The sequence below is a fragment of the Oncorhynchus mykiss genome, chromosome 6 (assembly GCF_013265735.2).
Source record: "Oncorhynchus mykiss isolate Arlee chromosome 6, USDA_OmykA_1.1, whole genome shotgun sequence".
NCBI lineage: Eukaryota > Metazoa > Chordata > Actinopteri > Salmoniformes > Salmonidae > Oncorhynchus > Oncorhynchus mykiss.
In genome coordinates, this window is record NC_048570.1 from 67633898 (window position 1) to 67652558 (window position 18661).

At 42.2% G+C, this 18661-nt stretch overlaps 3 protein-coding genes across 5 annotated transcripts in view; 1 reads left to right on the forward strand and 2 right to left on the reverse strand.

The window, feature by feature from the left end:
- LOC110526403 (ubiquitin carboxyl-terminal hydrolase 10) overlaps nt 1-5781 on the reverse strand; it is a 39118-nt gene extending 33337 nt beyond the window's left edge. For 2 of the 3 annotated variants that reach the window (XM_021607352.2, XM_021607353.2), the window contains exon 1: nt 4960-5219. In XM_021607352.2, the coding sequence (XP_021463027.2) occupies nt 4960-4986 (27 nt within the window). In that variant the 5' untranslated portion in view covers nt 4987-5219. Of the gene's footprint in view, nt 1-4959; nt 5220-5705 lie in introns of those variants that run through there. The other variant, XM_036980766.1, reaches the window with a different exon arrangement.
- A 4135-nt stretch (nt 5782-9916) lies between these two features.
- Nucleotides 9917-10676, forward strand: LOC110526949 (MARVEL domain-containing protein 3-like). The gene is given in 1 exon segment (XM_021608125.2): nt 9917-10676. A coding segment is annotated over 1 exon segment (642 nt). The 3' UTR covers nt 10559-10676.
- Nucleotides 10677-11362: 686 nt separating this feature from the next.
- LOC110526404 (PH domain leucine-rich repeat-containing protein phosphatase 2) overlaps nt 11363-18661 on the reverse strand; it is a 54798-nt gene continuing 47499 nt past the window's right edge. The window contains exon 19 of the mRNA XM_021607357.2: nt 11363-18529. Within this exon, the coding sequence (XP_021463032.2) occupies nt 17240-18529 (1290 nt within the window). The 3' untranslated portion in view covers nt 11363-17239. The remainder of the gene's footprint in view (nt 18530-18661) is intronic.

An 18661-nucleotide genomic window follows, 5' to 3' on the forward strand; every position in this document is an offset into this window, starting at 1 on the left:
CCCTAATCTAGCACACCTTATTCTAATAATTATCTGTCTGATGAGATTAATCAAGTTAGTTTCAACTGGGCTTGGAGCGAAAACTTACTTGAAGTTAGCTCTCCGGGAACTGGGTCGGAGACTCCTGTGTTAGAATCACCTTTGGCAGCAATTACAGCTGCAAGCCTTTCTGGGTAAGTGTAAAAGCTATCCACACCTGGATTGTGTCGGCCGATTTTTAACATTTATTTGTAATAATGAAAATTACAACAATACTGAATGAACATTTATTTTAACTTAATTTAATACATCAATAAAATCAATTTAGCCTCAAGTAAATAATGAAACATGTTCAATTTGGTTTAAATAATGCAAAAACAAAGTGTTGGAGAAGAAAGTAAAAGTGCAATATGTGCCATGTAAAAAAAACAAAAAACATTCAAGTTCCTTGCTCAGAACGTATGATGGTTCATACGATGGTGGTTCCTTTTAACATGAGACTTCAATATTCCAAGGTAAGAGGTTTTAGGTTGTAGTTAATATAGTATTTATAGGACTATTTCTCTCTATACCATTTGTATTTCATATACTGTGACTATTGGATGTTCTTATAGGCAGTTTAGTATTGCCAGTGTAACAGTATAGCTTCCGTCCCTCTCCTCGCCCCTACCTGGGCTCGAACCAGGAACACGTCGACAACAGCCACCCTCGTAGCATCGTTACACATCTCTGCACAAAAGCCGCGGCCCTTGCAGAGCAAGGGGAACAACTACTCCAAGTCTCAGAGCGAGTGACGTTTGAAACACTGTTAGCGCACACCCCGCTAACTAGCTAGCCATTTCACATCGGTTACACCAGCCTAATCTCGGGTGTTGATAGGCTTGAAGTCATAAACTGCTCAATGCTTGAAGCACAGCAAGTGCTGGCAAAACGCACGAAAGTGCTGTTTGAATGAATGCATACGAGCCTGCTGCTGCCTACCACCGCTCAGTCAGACTGCTACACCAAATATCAAATCATAGACTTAATTATAACATAATAACCTTAGGTCATTAATATGGTCGAATCCGGAAACTATGATTTCGAAAACAAAACGTTTATTATTTCAGTGAAATACGAAACCGTTCCATATTTTATCTAACGGGTGGCATAAGTCTAAATATTGCTGTTACATTGTACAACCTTGAATGTTGTGTCATAATTACGTAAAAGTCAGGCGGCCCAAACTGTTGCATATACCCTGACTCTGCGTGCAATGAACGCAAGAGAAGTGACAATTTCACCTGGTTAATATTGCATGCTAACCTGGATTTTTTTTAGCTAAATATGCAGGTTTAAAAATATATACTTCTGTGTATTGATTTTAAGGCATTGTGGTTTATGGTTAGGTACAGTCGTGAAAAAAGCACAATTGTTGCACAAATGCGCTTTTGTTAAATCATCCCCCGTTTGGTGAAGTTGGCTGTCTTCGTTAGGAAGAAAGTCTTCAGACAGTTCGCAATGAGCCAGGCAGCCCAAACTGCTGCATATACCCGGACTCTGTTGCAAGAGAAGTGAAACCTTTTCCCTAGTTAAAATACATTAATGTTAGCAAGCAATATTAACTAAATATGCAGGTTTAAAAATATATACTTGTGCATTGATTTTAAGAAAGACATTGATGCTTATGGTTAGGTACGCGTTGGAGCAACGACAGTCCTTTTTCGCGAATGCGCACCGCATCGATTATATGCTACGCAGGACACGCTAGATAAACTAGCAATATCATCAACCATGTGTAGTTAACTAGTGATTATGATTGATTGATTGTTTTTCATAAGATAAGTTTAATGCTAGCTAGCAACTTACCTTGGCTTCTTACTGCATTCGCGTAACAGGCAGGCATCTCGTGAGGCAGGTGGCTAGAGCGTTGGACTAGTTAACTGTAAGTTTGCAAGATTGAATCCCCGAGCTGACATGGTAAAAGTCTGTCATTCTGCCACTGAACAAGGCAATTAACCCACCGTTCCTAGGCAGTCATTGAAAATAAGAATGTGTTTAACGGACTTGCCTAGTTAAATAAAGGTGCAAAAAAATAAAAGCCCAAATCGGCGTCCAAAAATACCGATTTCCGATTGTTATGAAAACTTGAAATCGGCCCTAATTAATTGGCCCTTCCGATTAATCGGTCTACCTCTAGTTAGGACGGCTGTATCTTTACAGTGACTGGGTGTATTAATACAACAGCCAAAGTGTAATAATAACTTCACCATACTTAACTCAAGAAATTTCAGCTTTTCATTTAATGAATGTAAAAACATAGTTCCACTTTGACATTATGGGGTATTGTGTGTAGGCCAGTGAAATCTCAATACATTGTATATTCAGGCTGTAACAACAAAATGCGGAACAAGTCAAGGGATATAAATACTTTGAGGGCACTGTATATTATACCCTCAAATTTGAAACGTCTGCCATTCCTTGTAAACCAGGGGTTCTAAACTTTTTGCAGCCGGGGCCCCATTTTGTGATAGTAAATGAATGTGGTACTCCCTCATAATCAGAACACAACTCAAATTTGATTTAAAAAAAATAGCTTACAAGGAGTTTAAGACTTCGGTATTGCATGGTCAGATGAAACAAGTCTTGGGCCCTAGGAAGGAAGATTTTTAAAGGGCCGTCTTTTGGCATTGAAGAGAATTTGTCAGTTTAAGCTCATTTCTAGCAATCAACATATTTTGTCATGTGGCAGAGATGTTTGTTGTTGCAACTTGAAAACGAATATCTTAGCGGACCCCACTTTGAGAACCCCTGTTGCAAACTAACAAGCTGCTAGCCAACACTAGTTAGCAAGCAGACATTAGCAACAGAAAGTTGTAATAGTTATGATAGAATATTAGCTCGAAGCGAAACGGTTAGCTTGCTATTATATTTACAACATAGCTAGCTAGTAGTGCTGCACGATTAGTGCGGAGGTCAGTTTTGATTATTAAAAAAACTCACGATCTTCGATAATTCTTTGGGACATTAAATGCACTTTGAATTTTGCAGGTCGAATGCTGTGACAGAATAAAAAAAAACAATTAATGGAAGTGACTGTGCATTACTACTTATCAAATGGGAAGGTTGCAAGTTCAAACCCCTGAGCTGACACGGTACAAATATGTCGAACTGCCCCTGAACAGGCAGTTAACCCACTGTTCCTAGGCCGTCATTGAAAATAAGAAATTTGTTCTTAACTGACTTGCCTAGTTAAATAAAGGTAAAATAAATAATGTATTCAATAAAATACTCAATCCAAGTCATCAATCTCATCTCTAGATCTGCTGCCTATCACTTAGATCATGCATTTTCAGGTAGATACCCCTTGAAAAAAACGCTTTCCGTGTCTGCTCCACATCGTTTTTATTATAGCTCAGTGCTCCAAACAGACCGGAAAAGTAGGCTGGCACGCAATAGATTGTCATTGTAGTCAATCAGCACGTTTTCAGCGCCAAAGTATGTAGAATATTAGCCTGTTGAAAACCACAACTCCCTACTATGTCACACAGTTCAGACTTGAACTGATTTATCTACAGAAACTGAGCATTGGGCTAAGAAAAAAACAAAAATTTGAATTAAAATAATTGAACCGTCATCGGTCAATTAGTTTAAAAAATGAAGTGCTGGTGGTGTGTTCAGATTTATATCCCCTGAAACATGCGCAAAACCATGTAAACAAGAGCACGAGCTTGGCAAGTATACATGCGTCGCGTGCATGTATATGCATTGTGTTCATGCGAGAAATCTAACACTACCTGCACTTTGAAAAGTTGTTTTAATAATAATTTATTGTGGATATATTATCGTCTCATTCTTGCCCACGCAGACAACTGGTTGAGTAGGTTCAAATGTAATTTTATTGGACATTCCAGCTTGTAATTAGATGACCATTTCCTGAATTAAAAACAGCTGTTCCATAGGTTGGTGGATTTTGAAATTCACCAGTCTGGTCCACAGCAGGCAAGCTAGCTACATGTATGTACACAGCCATATCTAGCTAGTTGACTAATGTTATTATACCTGGACAGAAGATATTGCTAGCTACCTTTCAATGTAGGATAGATAGCTAGCTTAGTTAGACTTAAGGCCGTGACAAGTCATTACATCTAAACAGATCATGGAAGTCTGTCCACATGAGTCAGCTTCCCTTGAAAGAAGCACAACTAGCTAGCTACGTGCTCTAAAGGGGACATCAAAAACGGAGTGCACAATGCACAAGTTCCGAACCGTTTGCAGAATCATGAATGGTTCAGATTCGGAAATATACCTAAACCGCCTCTGATCAGGCCCACTGTAGCTAGTAGCTAAGTCATTAGCCACACCACCTGCGTCCGCACGAACTCTGGCTAGTTATCCAGCTAGCTATATTAAGCTAGGTAGCTAGCTGGCCAGACAAATCAATTACAAAGTTTACGTTTGACCATATACAATTTGATGAATACCTTACTTATAACTCGTCGGCACTTTTACAATTCACTCATATCTAAATGCTAAGCTAGCTAACAAACCGTTATGAAAATCAAACAGGCCTGTCGCATCAGCCAGAGCAGGTGGGCCATGCACATACACGCAGCAATTTAACTACAAATTGTCAAAGGAAAATTACACTTGTTGGGAGTCTCTTGAATGTGGCATTTTCTCAACACAACGTGCACACACGATTTTTGCAAATTTTTAGATTTTCAACTAACCCTACTTCGAGTACTGTTGGCCAATTTGAATGGAGGCTCCTCGGGCCTGTACCATGCTGGTGTTTCAATGGGGAAATAGGCTATTTAGGGCAGCATTAGCAAGCAATTTCATCACACTTTTCAATGACACGAGTTACCACTATATTCGGCCAAGAAACATCTACAAATGTAACATTATTTAAGACTACTTTTACATTAATCTTATGTCACAATGTGAAACATTTAAAAATCCTAGACGTATCAGCGGCGTGAGGAGTTCTAACGTTACCTGGTTAACGTTACTCTGAGAAGCCATGCTCCCTGTGAGATTCTCTTTTCCAATCAGAAGATGGACGTTCTCCGGGGAAGGTGTTCGTTTTTTTTTGTAATAATTATTACAAAATACGGCCTAATTCGACATCTTTTTCATTTTCTCGACAATGGACTGACATTTGTATTTTTAGGTTGTTTTATTGCTCCATCATATCACGCTGCTTCCCCCGCCGTCGCCGCCATTTCTGTCTCGCTTCTGGCCTGCGCGCGCCGCGGATGGCTAGTGTGCTCTGGGAACGCGTGCGTTTACGTCCGGGTAGGAGGGTATAGTAGTGAACGTTTGACAGCTTGAGTAGAGGAGCTAAAAGAGCTGTCAGCTATGTATTATTTAGGACAGACCGATTGTGTTGTTATTACTAAGATTTACTGCTATTTCAACATTCCATCCATGCACATTTGTTTAAAAAAAAGGGGGAAATGTGGGGGTGAAAGGAAATTACAAAGGAAAAAGGAAACACCCCTTCCCACTACTTTGGCACCAACGGAGCCATTGGCCTGGGAACCTGGAACCCTTTCTCTTAAAACCACCTGTAGTTATTCTGCAATAAAATCTAACACACAAAAACTTCTCTGCTGCAGCTACTACAAATTCAATCTTCTGTGATTTACTTTCCATCTGTGTGGCTATGTTATGACCATAACAATAAACACAGAGAAGCCAACCTTACTAAAGCATAAACTGTTCAAATCCCTACTACTCACAGGGATAGCTCCCAGTTGGTGCAGGTGGTCTAAGTTACTGCGTCATTGCAGCAGTACCTGGTTCAAATCCAGGCTACAACACATCCGGCCGTGATTGGGAGTCCCAGTTGTGACGCACAATTGGCCCAGCGTTGGCTGGGGTAGGCCGTCACTGTAAATAATAATTTGTTCTTAACTGACTTGCCTAGTTATTCAATAAAAAATAAATACATAAAAAAATACTCTCAGGCTCCCTCACCATCTGCCCACCATCCTATCCTCTACTTTCATCACCGCATCAGCATAAGACACTTGCTGCGCTCCCGGAACAGTCAACCTGTCTCACTTGCACAGGACATGTCTGATCCCCAGCAACATGGCCACTTCCTCCACCGACACTACACTCCCCTTTGTCCCATGCCCTCAAAATGCTGTTTTGGTAGTAGGGGTGGAGTTCTATAGGGCATACAGGTGAGAGGGAGGAGCTTGGAAATAAAAGAAGTGCCAAGATACAGGAAAAGTAGAAGACGTAAAGAATACAATCATTCGCACAAATGAATCCAGATAAGAACCAGAATTAAGAGGTATTGTTCATTTCTTTATTCTATGATTCTTCATTCATCAATTCGTTATCTCAATGTTTGGTTCGCTTCAACCAACAGCATACCTGTGAGCCTTATTCGTCACAGGTAACATGAAAATGCATGTATTTTTTTTTTATCTTCATCAAATATACTAACACCCGTTATTGCCTAGTGCCTACTGCCCTCGAGTCACAACCTGGTCTCAGAGCATTTCGTATTATTCTGTATGTAAATCCGAGACACACCAGTTAGTATGTTATGTTTCGTATGGTATTAATTTGTGGATGTCCATTTCGTATGATATGTTATGACCTTTGGGTTGCTAGACGCTCACGTCATACTTTCGGTTTTGCCATAAGTAACCATCTGTTTTTATGTAACCATACCAAACGTCATACTAAATGGAGTACCTCGGATTTACGTACAGAATAATACGAAATGCTCGGACACCAGGTTGAGAGTCAGTGTCAGCATTTTTGTTTGACGTTTTAAACCATTATCAGTTTTTCAATGTGTATTCAGTTATGTGCAGAATCATCACAGTATCATTAGAGTTGGGTCTGACAGTGATCCGCATCCTGGGTGGTTCTTACCTGACCAGGTTGGAAACATCCAGGGAAACACCCCCAAAACCTGCCCCGCTTTCATTTGGCTCCTGGATGCATCTCTTCCAATTGGCTCCAGGCTGCTTCCTCATTCTATGGGTCGCAGTGAGTCATGGGAAATGCTTCCCACTGGGCAGCTGTATCACAGTGTCGCTGGGTGGTGCTGCGCCCCGTAGAATGACAAAATAGCCACGAGACAATAAGAAGATAAGCATCCAGGAGCCAATTGAAAGAAGGGTGGGTTTTTAGCGGGTTTCTCCTGGGCAGTTTTTGCCTGGTAAGGTAAGAACCGCCCAGGACGAGGGTCACATTCAGACTATATTGTATAATTTGGGTTTCATCCCTGCCCCAGGGCTCCTTAAGGAGAGATACCCCTTACTGCTGCTGTTAGATTGCCCCCATCTTTACTCAGTAGTCATTTCTGAATCGGAGGAATGCCACGTGGTAACTGTCACTAGTGCCAACAAGCATTGCCACCAATGATTAGTAGGGCTACATGCACAAACAAAATAGATTGGGATTGTCATCTGATCTCCCTGAGATATCTGTATGACACCTTTACACTAATACTCAATTGATCATGGCAATGTTCATTCTAATAATTTTTCAGAGAAGTGGCCAAGAGACCAGACAATGCCAGAGGAGCAGATACCTGGAGAGGGATGAGTATGACGAGATGCACAACAGCAGGGAGAGGGACTGCACTCATGACAGAGGAAGCTCCTCACATGAAGAGAGAGACCGGGAAAGGCAAGGAGAGAGAGAGCGGCAGAAGAGAGACAAAATGGATGAAAGATACAGGGATGAGAAGGGCTCTGGAGATGACAGGAGGGACAGAGAGAAGGACTACTCTGACCGACAGCGGGATATGACACCCTGCTCTCACAAGGACCCACCACCTGACCACAGAGGCGGTAGTCAAGGACAACAGAGAGCGTAAGAGACCATCTGACTGTCACAGAGTTGCTTCCACTGTTACCATCCTGGGCATGGGCCCAGAACAGAATGATGCAGAAACTCAGATTTTTCACTTTAGAATATATGCAAAACAAAAACCAATCGTTGTAAAATCATAAAACCATACTGTACAACTATGCACAGGACTACTTAATTTCCACCTTTACATTTTTTTTAAATACAAAAACACATTTACAGTTTGTGCTGTCATTCTGTTACCAAACTTTGCATCTGCACTGTTCTTCAAGTAAATGTGTTTTTGTCCAACGCAGCCATTTTTATCTCAACATCAAATTTCTAATCTATTTTCATTTGAATTGAAAACAAAAGAGGAGAAAACTGACAGCTAGCTGTTATACTGTAAACAGGTTTGTTGACAACATTACGGAAATTATACACACGCATCGGTGTAGCCACATGTTATGACTCTGAATGGTCAGATAGCTGGCAACAATGACAAGCTGCTGCTTTGTGGGGAATCGTCGGTGGCTTGTTTCAGCTCATTGTATCTTGTTATTGATTCCATGTCTTTTTTTAAGGTGTTTTGACTGATTTTATGTCTATGCTTATATGATCAAATTTGCTAGCTAGCTAACCAACAAATGTAATAATGTGTGAGACAAGTACTCATTGTGAAAACGTATTTGTTTTCAATAAACATTTGGAGAAGAAATATAGTTTACATGCTGTCAACAATCTAAGACAACCTTGTCAGTTTTGCCCCATAGTTGAGCACATTTAAAGGACATTTTATCATCATTTTCACAATTTCACAGTATTATTCCAACCTCAGTGTGGAAATTTACACAGTGTACAATACAATAGGAACACCTTCCTAATATCGAGTTGCACCCCCTCAATTCATCAGGGCATGGATTCTAGAAGGTGTCTAAAGCATTCCACAGGGAGGCTGGCCTATGTTGACGCCAATGCTTCCCACAGTTGTGTCAAGTTGGCTGGATGTCCTTTGGGTGGTGGATCATTATTGATACACATGGGAAACTTTTGAGCTTGAGAAACCCTGCAGCGTTTATTTGACTTTCTAATCATTGGTTTTTGTTAGGCATACATTTTAAAGTGAAAAATCTGTGTCTGCATCATTCTGTTACAGTGCCTTGCGAAAGTATTCGGACCCCTTGAACTTTGCGACCTTTTGCCACATTTCAGGCTTCAAACATAAAGATATAAAACTGTATTTTTTTGTGAAGAATCAACAACAAGTGGGACACAATCATGAAGTGGAACGACACTTATTGGATATTTCAAACTTTTTTAACAAATCAAAAACTGAAAAATTGGGCGTGCAAAATTATGGAGATCTTTAAGAAATGGCTTTCTTCTTGCCACTCTTCCATAAAGGCCAGATTTGTGCAATATACGAGACTGATTGTTGTCCTATGGACAGAGTCTCCCACCTCAGCTGTAGATCTCTGCAGTTCATCCAGAGTGATCATGGGCCTCTTGGCTGCATCTCTGATCAGTCTTCTCCTTGTATGAGCTGAAAGTTGAGGGACGGCCAGGTCTTGGTAGATTTGCAGTGGTCTGATACTCCTTCCATTTCAATATTATCGCTTGCACAGTGCTCCTTGGGATGTTTAAAGCTTGGGAAATCTTTTTGTATCCAAATCCGGCTTTAAACTTCTTCACAACAGTATCTCGGATCTGCCTGGTGTGTTCCTTGTTCTTCATGATGCTCTCTGCGCTTTTAACGGACCTCTGAGACTATCACAGTGCAGGTGCATTTATACGGAGACTTGATTACACACAGATGGATTGTATTTATCATCATTAGTCATTTAGGTCAACATTGGATCATTCAGAGATCCTCACTGAACTTCTGGAGAGAGTTTGCTGCACTGAAAGTAAAGGGGCTGAATAATTTTGCACGCCCAATTTTTCAGTTTTTGATTTGTTAAAAATGTTTGAAATATCCAATAAATGTTGTTCCACTTCATGATTGTGTCCCACTTGTTGTTGATTCTTCACAAAAAAATACAGTTTTATATCTTTATGTTTGAAGCCTGAAATGTGGCAAAAGGTCGCAAAGTTCAAGGGGGCCGAATACTTTCGCAAGGCACTGTAAGTAATGAATTTAGCTATTTTTTATCTGTTCTATTCAGGTCTATGCCAGATAATGGAGGTCTTTGTAAACCTGCTGATAGTCATCTGTTCAGGAGTGTCCTACAGTAACTCCGGGGGTTACCGGGACCTGGCCAACCTCGGGGGTCTCTACCAGTACTACTATGGAGGACAGGCTTTCACCGGCGCCTACAAAGACAGGGTCAAGGAGCTGGACAAACTGTTCCACCAGCTCAAGCTACCTCCATACATCTTCAGCATGGCCTGTAGAGGGGCTCTGATGGTTTATGCCTGCATCACTCTAGGTTTAGGGGTCCTGAGAGTCCCTTACCGCTAGACCCCTATGCTGCTGGGTGAGGCCCTGGTGAACCTCCTGATCGGCCTGGGCTACATCCCTGCCCTGGCCTTCTACTTCATCAAGCTGCAGGAGACCTACGACAAGCCCATCTGTACGGAGAAGGAAGTCCTCTACAAGAGCAAAGGGCATCAGGGCTTTGCGTGTGCACGCAATGGAGCAGACATCGCTGGAGGCCTCTTCGGGGTGCTTGGAGTCACTGATTTCATCTTCGGAATGGTCTTGGCCATCTGTGCTTTCAGGGCAGTGCGTGAGATGAAGAGACCGAGAGAAATGGAAGATGGTAACTTATAACAGGTTTGCTCACCCCCCACTGTGAATATAAAGGATACAAATATAGGGTTGAGATCAAATTCAGTCAAACAGCTATAAATATTAGTGCATTTTTTATGAACTGTGATTGATTTGTTTTAAGTGTTTAACTGTAAAAAGAGCAATTTTGTACATTTTACTTTTGTTCTAAGTTTTATAAACTTTAAAAACACACTTGTTTTACTAAATGTTACAGATGTGAGACATCTACAGTGTCGAAAACATTCTTTACTAATAAAAATCTTAAACAGATATATTTATCTTCCTCATGAACCCTCTTGCCTAGAATACCTCCATCTTACCTTGAAGAATAGTTATTGTCTGTGGGACTGAAAACAAATCTTTATTGGTGTGGAGTAAAGCAAAGAGATCAGGGGTGTATTCATTCCGCCGATTCTGTTGCAAAAAGCTTCTTAAACGGAAGCGAACGGGAAGGGATCTACCTGAATTGATCCAATAAAGATCTCATTTTTCTTCCATTTGGTTTTGAATCGGTTTCCATAGTGCAGCCCAGAAGCAAATCCATGGTGTTTCTGAGGACAGTGTCTGGCCAACGCTATCATCAGAAAGACAACCGAGGGGAACAGAAGGTAGGGAAACGATAGAAATGCTATCATCAGAAAGACAACCGAGGGGAACAGAAGGTAGGGAAACGATAGAAATGCTATCATCAGAAAGACAACCGAGGGGAACAGAAGGTAGGGAAACGATAGAAATGCTATCATCAGAAAGACAACCGAGGGGAACAGAAGGTAGGGAAACGATAGAAATGCACCAAGGCCCAGGTTTTTCACAGTATAAACTTTTATTGCTACTTGGCTGAAAGTTAATTAAAAATACAGCTTTTCTGCTCAAAACTAGTCATAGCAGCATCTCAAATGAAATAATAAACCATCGCCCACTCAATTTTAAGGAGTACAATTCTGGCAGACAAACAGCAAAAGTGCTCATGGTTAGTCCTTTTCCTAAATTATAAAACACAAGGTATCCTGAAACTATGTAGCAGTTTTCTGCATGCTAAAATATAAACAAAAATATTAGATATGCTCCAGATATTCAAAACAATGCCTTGGCTTACAAACAATGTTAACATTATGTACAAAGTAATCACATAGGACTGTATATATTTTATATTTATATGCATTTATATATGGCATGCTTCAGACATTAAATACATTAATTATTATCTTAAATAAAAACACAATAATCTGTGACAATATACTATAGAATCCCTTTATTCTAGATTCTGTAGTGGAGAAGGACCTATACATTTGCATGAAACAATGTACAAAAATAAACCTCAGCTTCTTGGCATTGAGAGAAAATATTCAAGCATCTCTAGAAAAGAAAGTACAGAAAGAAAGGTGAGATCAAACAATGTTTACTTTGGTCACATGTTAAACAATTGGAACGTCCTCAATATCGGAACGTCCTCAATATCAGATTCCTTCCAGAGTTCACCATAATCATTCAACAGAATGGAGATTCATTCTGTTAAATATAATAGCAACACATGCATGCACGTGTGCATACTTTCTCACTCGGACCACAATGACAAACAGGCAGGCAGCATGTTCTCCCTCTGTGAAGAGAAATAAAACCTATAATGTGTTTACAGAGATTGGATTAACTGAATCAGAAAAGCATTGACACCATAACCTACTTAAAGATGCATACCATCACACACACACTCCGCTGTATTTGCATAGGATTATGGTGCACTCAGATCATGAACAGTAGTTTATCTCCTCTACTAAATAATTAAAGGGAATACTTTGCCATCCTTGTGATATCACCTCGATCTGTTACTCTGTGCCCCATCTTCCTGTAGCAATACGTACGGTTTGCATATGTACAGGCACATTTATTTCTCTATCTAGGTTAATGACCTTCTCATTGAATATTGTTTCTAGCTCTTGTTAGCAGGAGTCCATTTTTTGGTTCTTTACACAAACAAGGGAGAGTTGACTAAATAAAATGGCAAATAATACTTGGCTAAGGATCTGCAGATGCATGTTCTGACATACGGAACGCATTTTTGGCTGCTAGAGCACATAGCATGGGTGCATTTGGGATGCACAGAGCTTAGTAGTGTTTTGCTGGCCCTCACTTGGCAAACTAGGGCCCAATCATGGAGCCTCTTGATCAACTTTTCTACATGGATCACTGCGCAGAAAGAGAGTTGACAAAAGGTCAAAACGCACACGATGGCAGAACACTGCACTTTGTGATTCACACACACATGCATACGCACACACAGACAAGAATGTTCAGTTACTACTCATTTTCATAGTTAAGAAAAAAGGATCCTCCTATTTTTAGGTCAGGTGTGTAACCTGTTAGTAATATGTACAGGTGACACTTTGCATATTTGATGTGATCGAATTCATGTTCATAATCATCTACATTGTGTAGTGTATTTGAAGTCCAACTTCCTGTTCATTAAAAGGATTGAGAACTTTGAATTCTCTTGTTCCACCAATCACATCAAAGACAATCACCTCTTCATACTGTTCTTATGTTCTCAACTTAAATGCCATATGAAAATGTCAGATGTGTGCAAGCTCAAATCTGTTTCTTTAGTCTGTCTTGAAATGCAATTTTTGTTTTCAGGGTGGAGGGCAAACCCACACCTGTGGTGCTGACATGTACCTGTTTTGCCACCTGAGGCACAGCAGGTGGCTTTCATTAGCAAACAAAGCAATATTCAAATGGCCTGCTTTCTGCCACTTATCATCCCTAGAATGAGCCAACCTTTTACCCCTCAACACCAGCTGCCGTTCCTCTCATGGAAGCAGAATGACTCAATACAAAAAAGCCTTAAGACTTGAACAAGGAAGAACAATGCCTATCTTTGTGCTAAAAGACAAACTTGCATCCACCAGAAAAAGCAGTTTTGTAATTCTCTCACACTTCACATTAGCACTTCTATTGGATACTTTCTCTTAGAGAAGACATGATAAGTTTGGCTGACAGAAGCCACAACAACGACAACTCAAGCCCTATGAGTTAATGTGCATTTCTGATAAATATCTCACATAATACTCAAATATCAATCTTTGAATATATTAATCTCCCTATGTACAAAGTGCTTTAAACAGTGTTCGATCCTTTGAAGAGCAGATTTTGTCTGAAGTTGGGACAAAATAAGTAAATTAGACTTACGTAATACATCTCATATTATAAGCACGCAGGCTTTAGAAAGGCAAATTCACCAATCATTCCAGTTGATAACGTTAAGAATGTAAATAGCCATTTCGAAGCCGCTGTGAGGTTTTTGAGCATCTAAAATACTGCCAATTCTACTAAACCTTTAGAATCCACCCCTCTGGTCCCAAGCCTTGTTCTTCTACTGGACTGAAATGTTGCCTTGCTCCCTCTACAATTTGGAGAAAAGAATGCAAAATATTGGATTTTTAGGTGTTCTATGCTCCTGACCTTGCCACGTAAGGTCAAAGGGCAAAACCAGCTCCACGAAAGGAAATAAAACCAACAGAAAAAGACAGTCCCCATCATCATTAGGACTGGCAGTGCTGCAATAAGGCTATGAACAAGCATAGAGGTTTGTAGCTAGCTACGCAGCTATGGTAAGTACAACACTAGAACCATGCCACTAGCCTTTTCACAGTGGCATCTAGGAACACATCCTGGTCATTCTCTAGTCAGACCACAAGCCCCCTCTTACTAAGTCAGACTGTTGTCCTCTCTATAATGGGTTAGGCAGTTTGGCACAAGGGGGAAGGGGGATAGATTTTGGTCTGCAGCTTTGTAAAATCAATGATGAGTCAATTAGCAGTATCTTATCCTCTAGCATCGCCAGAGCACAAGTGCAACTTTATAGAAATGTCATATTCAGTCTACTGACCCATATTATGCGGATGCCTTTATTCAAAGCAATGTCCATGACTGACATATTTCACCATGTCTGTGACAGATAAAAGCCAGGGCCATACTGTGGACCACTCCATACACTCCATACACAACACTAAAATCATTAGCAAATGCCCCAAATAAAGTCTGAACTCAAATTCTGATGCAAAATGAATGGCTTACACGCAATACTTTTTTTCACTCTTCTCATGACACAAAAGTGCTTTGCTCATTGTGATGTCATCACTTCATTATCCAGTGAGGTGGATATGTAATGTCTAAGTTAATGTCTCATTGACCCAATACATAAGAATACCTGTGTTTTTATTTTGTGTGTCAAAATAGTCAATACTTGAACCCACATCTGCATTATCCCAGGACACAAATTTGAGATGGATGCAATCATTAGCTCCGGTGAGTTGATTTGTAGATTAGAGTATTGTATATTGTAGAGTTTTGCTAAAATTCCACATAAAATGGGTTTATCAGATTATGTTTCTCATTGGTTGGATGGTATTAACCAAAAGGTCCTCTGACAGCTATGGAACATATGGAGCAGACAAAGGCTTGTCTCCACAATGTGAAAGAAGACTAAGATAACGTCCTCCTCAGCATTAGGTCAGGTGTCCTACATGCCCCTTGAACCGTTGTTCCTTCACAATACCCCATCTACTTGCCTCTAGCATACACCTGTTGAATTGATTTGGTGTTGCCACTCATGTGAGCTTCACACCACCCCTCTTACTCAAACCAGCACTTATTGTCGCCAAGACAACAATGAGCTTTTCTGTCCTGCCAACCAAAACACACTGTGCTTGTTCTGAATCTGTTATACATTAGGTGGTAGTGGTCGTACAGTACACTGGTGATATTCACTGATATATAACTAACATCTGAGGCAATTCATAGTTATCACCACCAGATGTCTCACAAACCCTTATTGAATCTGTCACTAGATCTATGAGAATGAAATATCTAATTATTTCAATGAGTAAATCATTATTTTTACTCTCTCTCTCTGGTCACTGACTTAAATTGAAGAGCATCAACCAGATATATCTATAGGCTCCAAAGGAATTATGCAAACTATCTTTGTATCAAATAGTACACATACATTTCACAACATACATACTTTAAATATACATGTAAAATAATATACCATGTTAGTACACTAAACATGGATATTTTGTTCAGTTGACTGTGAAGCTAATGGAATGATGGGAACAGAATGATTCTCAAACCTTAAAAAACACTTTCGATATGTTGGTCGCTGCAGAGATTTTGCACAATTTCCTGGGTACAACAAACGTGAAACTAGAAAAACTAAAGAAAAAAGGGACTACACACCTCACAGTATCTGGACTCCTTAAATGATGGCACTCTATATGGGAAGAACATGTTTTTTCACCCATCATATGTAATGATTACTGTACAGTATCTAGTGTGCATTGTAGTGTCTTTGAGATATGAACACTGTAAACGATTGTTTTGCCTTTGTCGTCACCACTCATGTTGCCCATAAAACATAATTAATATAACTTTTTCTGTTAAAATTTGCTGACCATGCACTGTCACCGATACAGTGTTACAATAAGGGTTTTGAAGCAGTATCCCATATTGGTTCTGTACAGGTGAGCAATGCACTGTCATGTTATTTTGAGTTTGCCTTTTTATGAGAGCTTGATGCTATTTTTGAACGTTATTTTCTGTATTATTTCTCCCAGCACGGCTTCAATGGTTTCCAAATGGATACGCATCCTGATGCTGGGACTAGGCCAAGCAGGCCTTGTGATTACACCACTATGTGGTTCTGCACTACACTGCTCAGACTAAATGTGTATATAGATACTAACTGTATTTCCCATATAGAGGATTATGGTGTAGATAGAAAGGGTCACTTCTTAGTTTTTTTAGTAAATGAAAATTCTGTTCGTTTTTTATCATCTGCTGTTATGCTCCTACTTGCCTCTAGCATACACAGTCTGAATCCTCGTACCACAGAGTAAGGCCAGTCAGCCCACTTTCCAGTCCTGACAGCCATGTCGTCTGCCATTGTGCAGTCAGATAGCGAGAGCGAGAGCAAGCGCAAGAGAGCGAGAGCGAGATCGAGAGAGATATATATAGAGAGAAGTGGCTGTACCATTGGTGGCCCCTGGAGGACGCTGTCACACAGTGATGTCCTCCTCCAGGGTTAATACTGATGTCCCCACCCCAACCCCCCTCCCCTCCATACACACACAGGCAGGGAGGCAGGGACATCTGGGGCTGAGTCATCTACAGTAGGCACTTTTTCACCTTTTGGTCGCAGGACTTGTCCCTGGGATCTAGGAGCCCCTGCAGCCCCCAGCAATGGAATGATAACACACTCAGTGATTCTTCTACTGTTTCATTACTTGACCTTCCTTCCAAGTAAAGGGAAATGTTGCAAACAAGTTCTGCAGTCTAAAACGCATGAGGTATTCTAGTTCAGGCTGGGGTATTTTGGCCTCCGGTGGCCCCCTTCTTTTCACAACCTCTTCATGGGTGGGGATTTCAGTGCCTGTTCAGCTCTGATACTCAGACAGTTCCACCAGGTTCATCAGACAGTTAGCTAAGCACCTCTCTACGTCTAACGTGACGTAACGCATTCATGTGTGAACAGTCAAGGCCCCACATGTCCATCTGGTCTTCATGACAGAGCTGAATGGAAACTTGAACTGGAATATCCCACCTGTGCCAGAGAGACCTCCTCTGCCCCCCTGGTATGGCACTGTCACAGGACTACCACAGGGTTGCACTGTGCTCTGGCCCCCTCTAGAGGGCAGTATCATAGACTTCCTGCTGTAGGCCAGGGATAGGGTTGGGGGCGAGGTCCCGCTGGGGCAGCATGGGAGCAGGGGGGTGGGGGTGGTCCCACACAGGGTCTCTGATGGAGGGGGGTGTGAAAGGAGGTGGAGGTCCAGGGACCATAGGGCTCTGGCCCCTCAGCTGTTCCCTAACATCCTGCTCTAGACTGGGAGGCACTACCAGCTGGTCCTCGGGGTCCTGCTGGGCAGGGGCAGTGAAGTAACCCGACTTCTTCTTAGGGGCCTCCACGGCTACCTCGATGAGGTTGTGGCTATCTTCCGGGGCCACCACGGAGCCGTTGGAGAGCTTCTTCCCAAAGAGGCTGGAGGTGGAGGGGGACTTCTTCAGGTCGGAGATCTCCCTGCCACACACGGCCAGCAGGCAGCCGTTAGTGGCTGACACCACCACACTGTTCTGACGACGCATCTTTCCGTTGGGGTAGTCTGAGCGTGTCTTGTCCAGGTTGTGGTCCTTTGGGCTCGCGGCTGGCCCAGAACGGATCTGGAAAGCACAGCAGTGGATGTCCACCTCCACCTCCAGCTTGCTCCCGTTGGAGATGACCCCCTCTAGTGGAGCCTCATCATCACTGTCCAGCCCATTGTCAGACTGGTTACTGGAGAAGGTGGTACAGGAGGGCTGGCGCTGGAACAGGACTTGGTGGGGCCCCCCTACCCCAGCTGAGCCAGGTCCCGCAGGGGCACAGAGCGTGGCTGCAGGGTGGAGGCTACAGCGCCTCTCAGGTCGGACCGTGGGGCCAGAGGGGTGCTCGTCAGAGGCCGTGGAGCCCGCCTCACTCCCCATCTCCGAGGCCGAAGTCTCGCTGTTGAACTCTGAAGCGATGCCACTGCTGGAGGAGGGCATGGCCGGGTCCCCTGGGGGAGCAGTGACGGGGAGGGGTGTTGGAGGGGGTCCCCGGGGTTCAGTACCAGTATTGGCGTGAGGGGTCTCACAGGTACAGCTGTCCTCCCCGATGTGCAGGGACACCACCACCGCCCCCACATTGTCCCGGCAGCCGTAGCTCTGGGCCAGCGTGCAGAGCTTCTTGGCAGCTGCGCGGGGGTCCCTCACGGCCTGCACGGTGCACACAGCCTCCTGGTAGGACACCTTCTCAAACAGCGCCCGGTTCCCCAGGATCAGGAAGTCATCTTGGGAACACAGGGGCTCAGTGCGCACCCAGGGCTTGGGCAGCACCCAGGGAGACAGATAAGAGCATCCCAACAGGCGAGAGCAGCATGTCACTCCACTCACCTTGTTATCCTGCAACACAATAACACAGGAGGGGACTCAGCTCTGCATTTTGAATACCTCTGAGCACAAGGCATCACATCAAACGTTAACTAACAAGTAGATCTTAATGAACACAAAGGCCCTCACAAAGATGTGCATTCA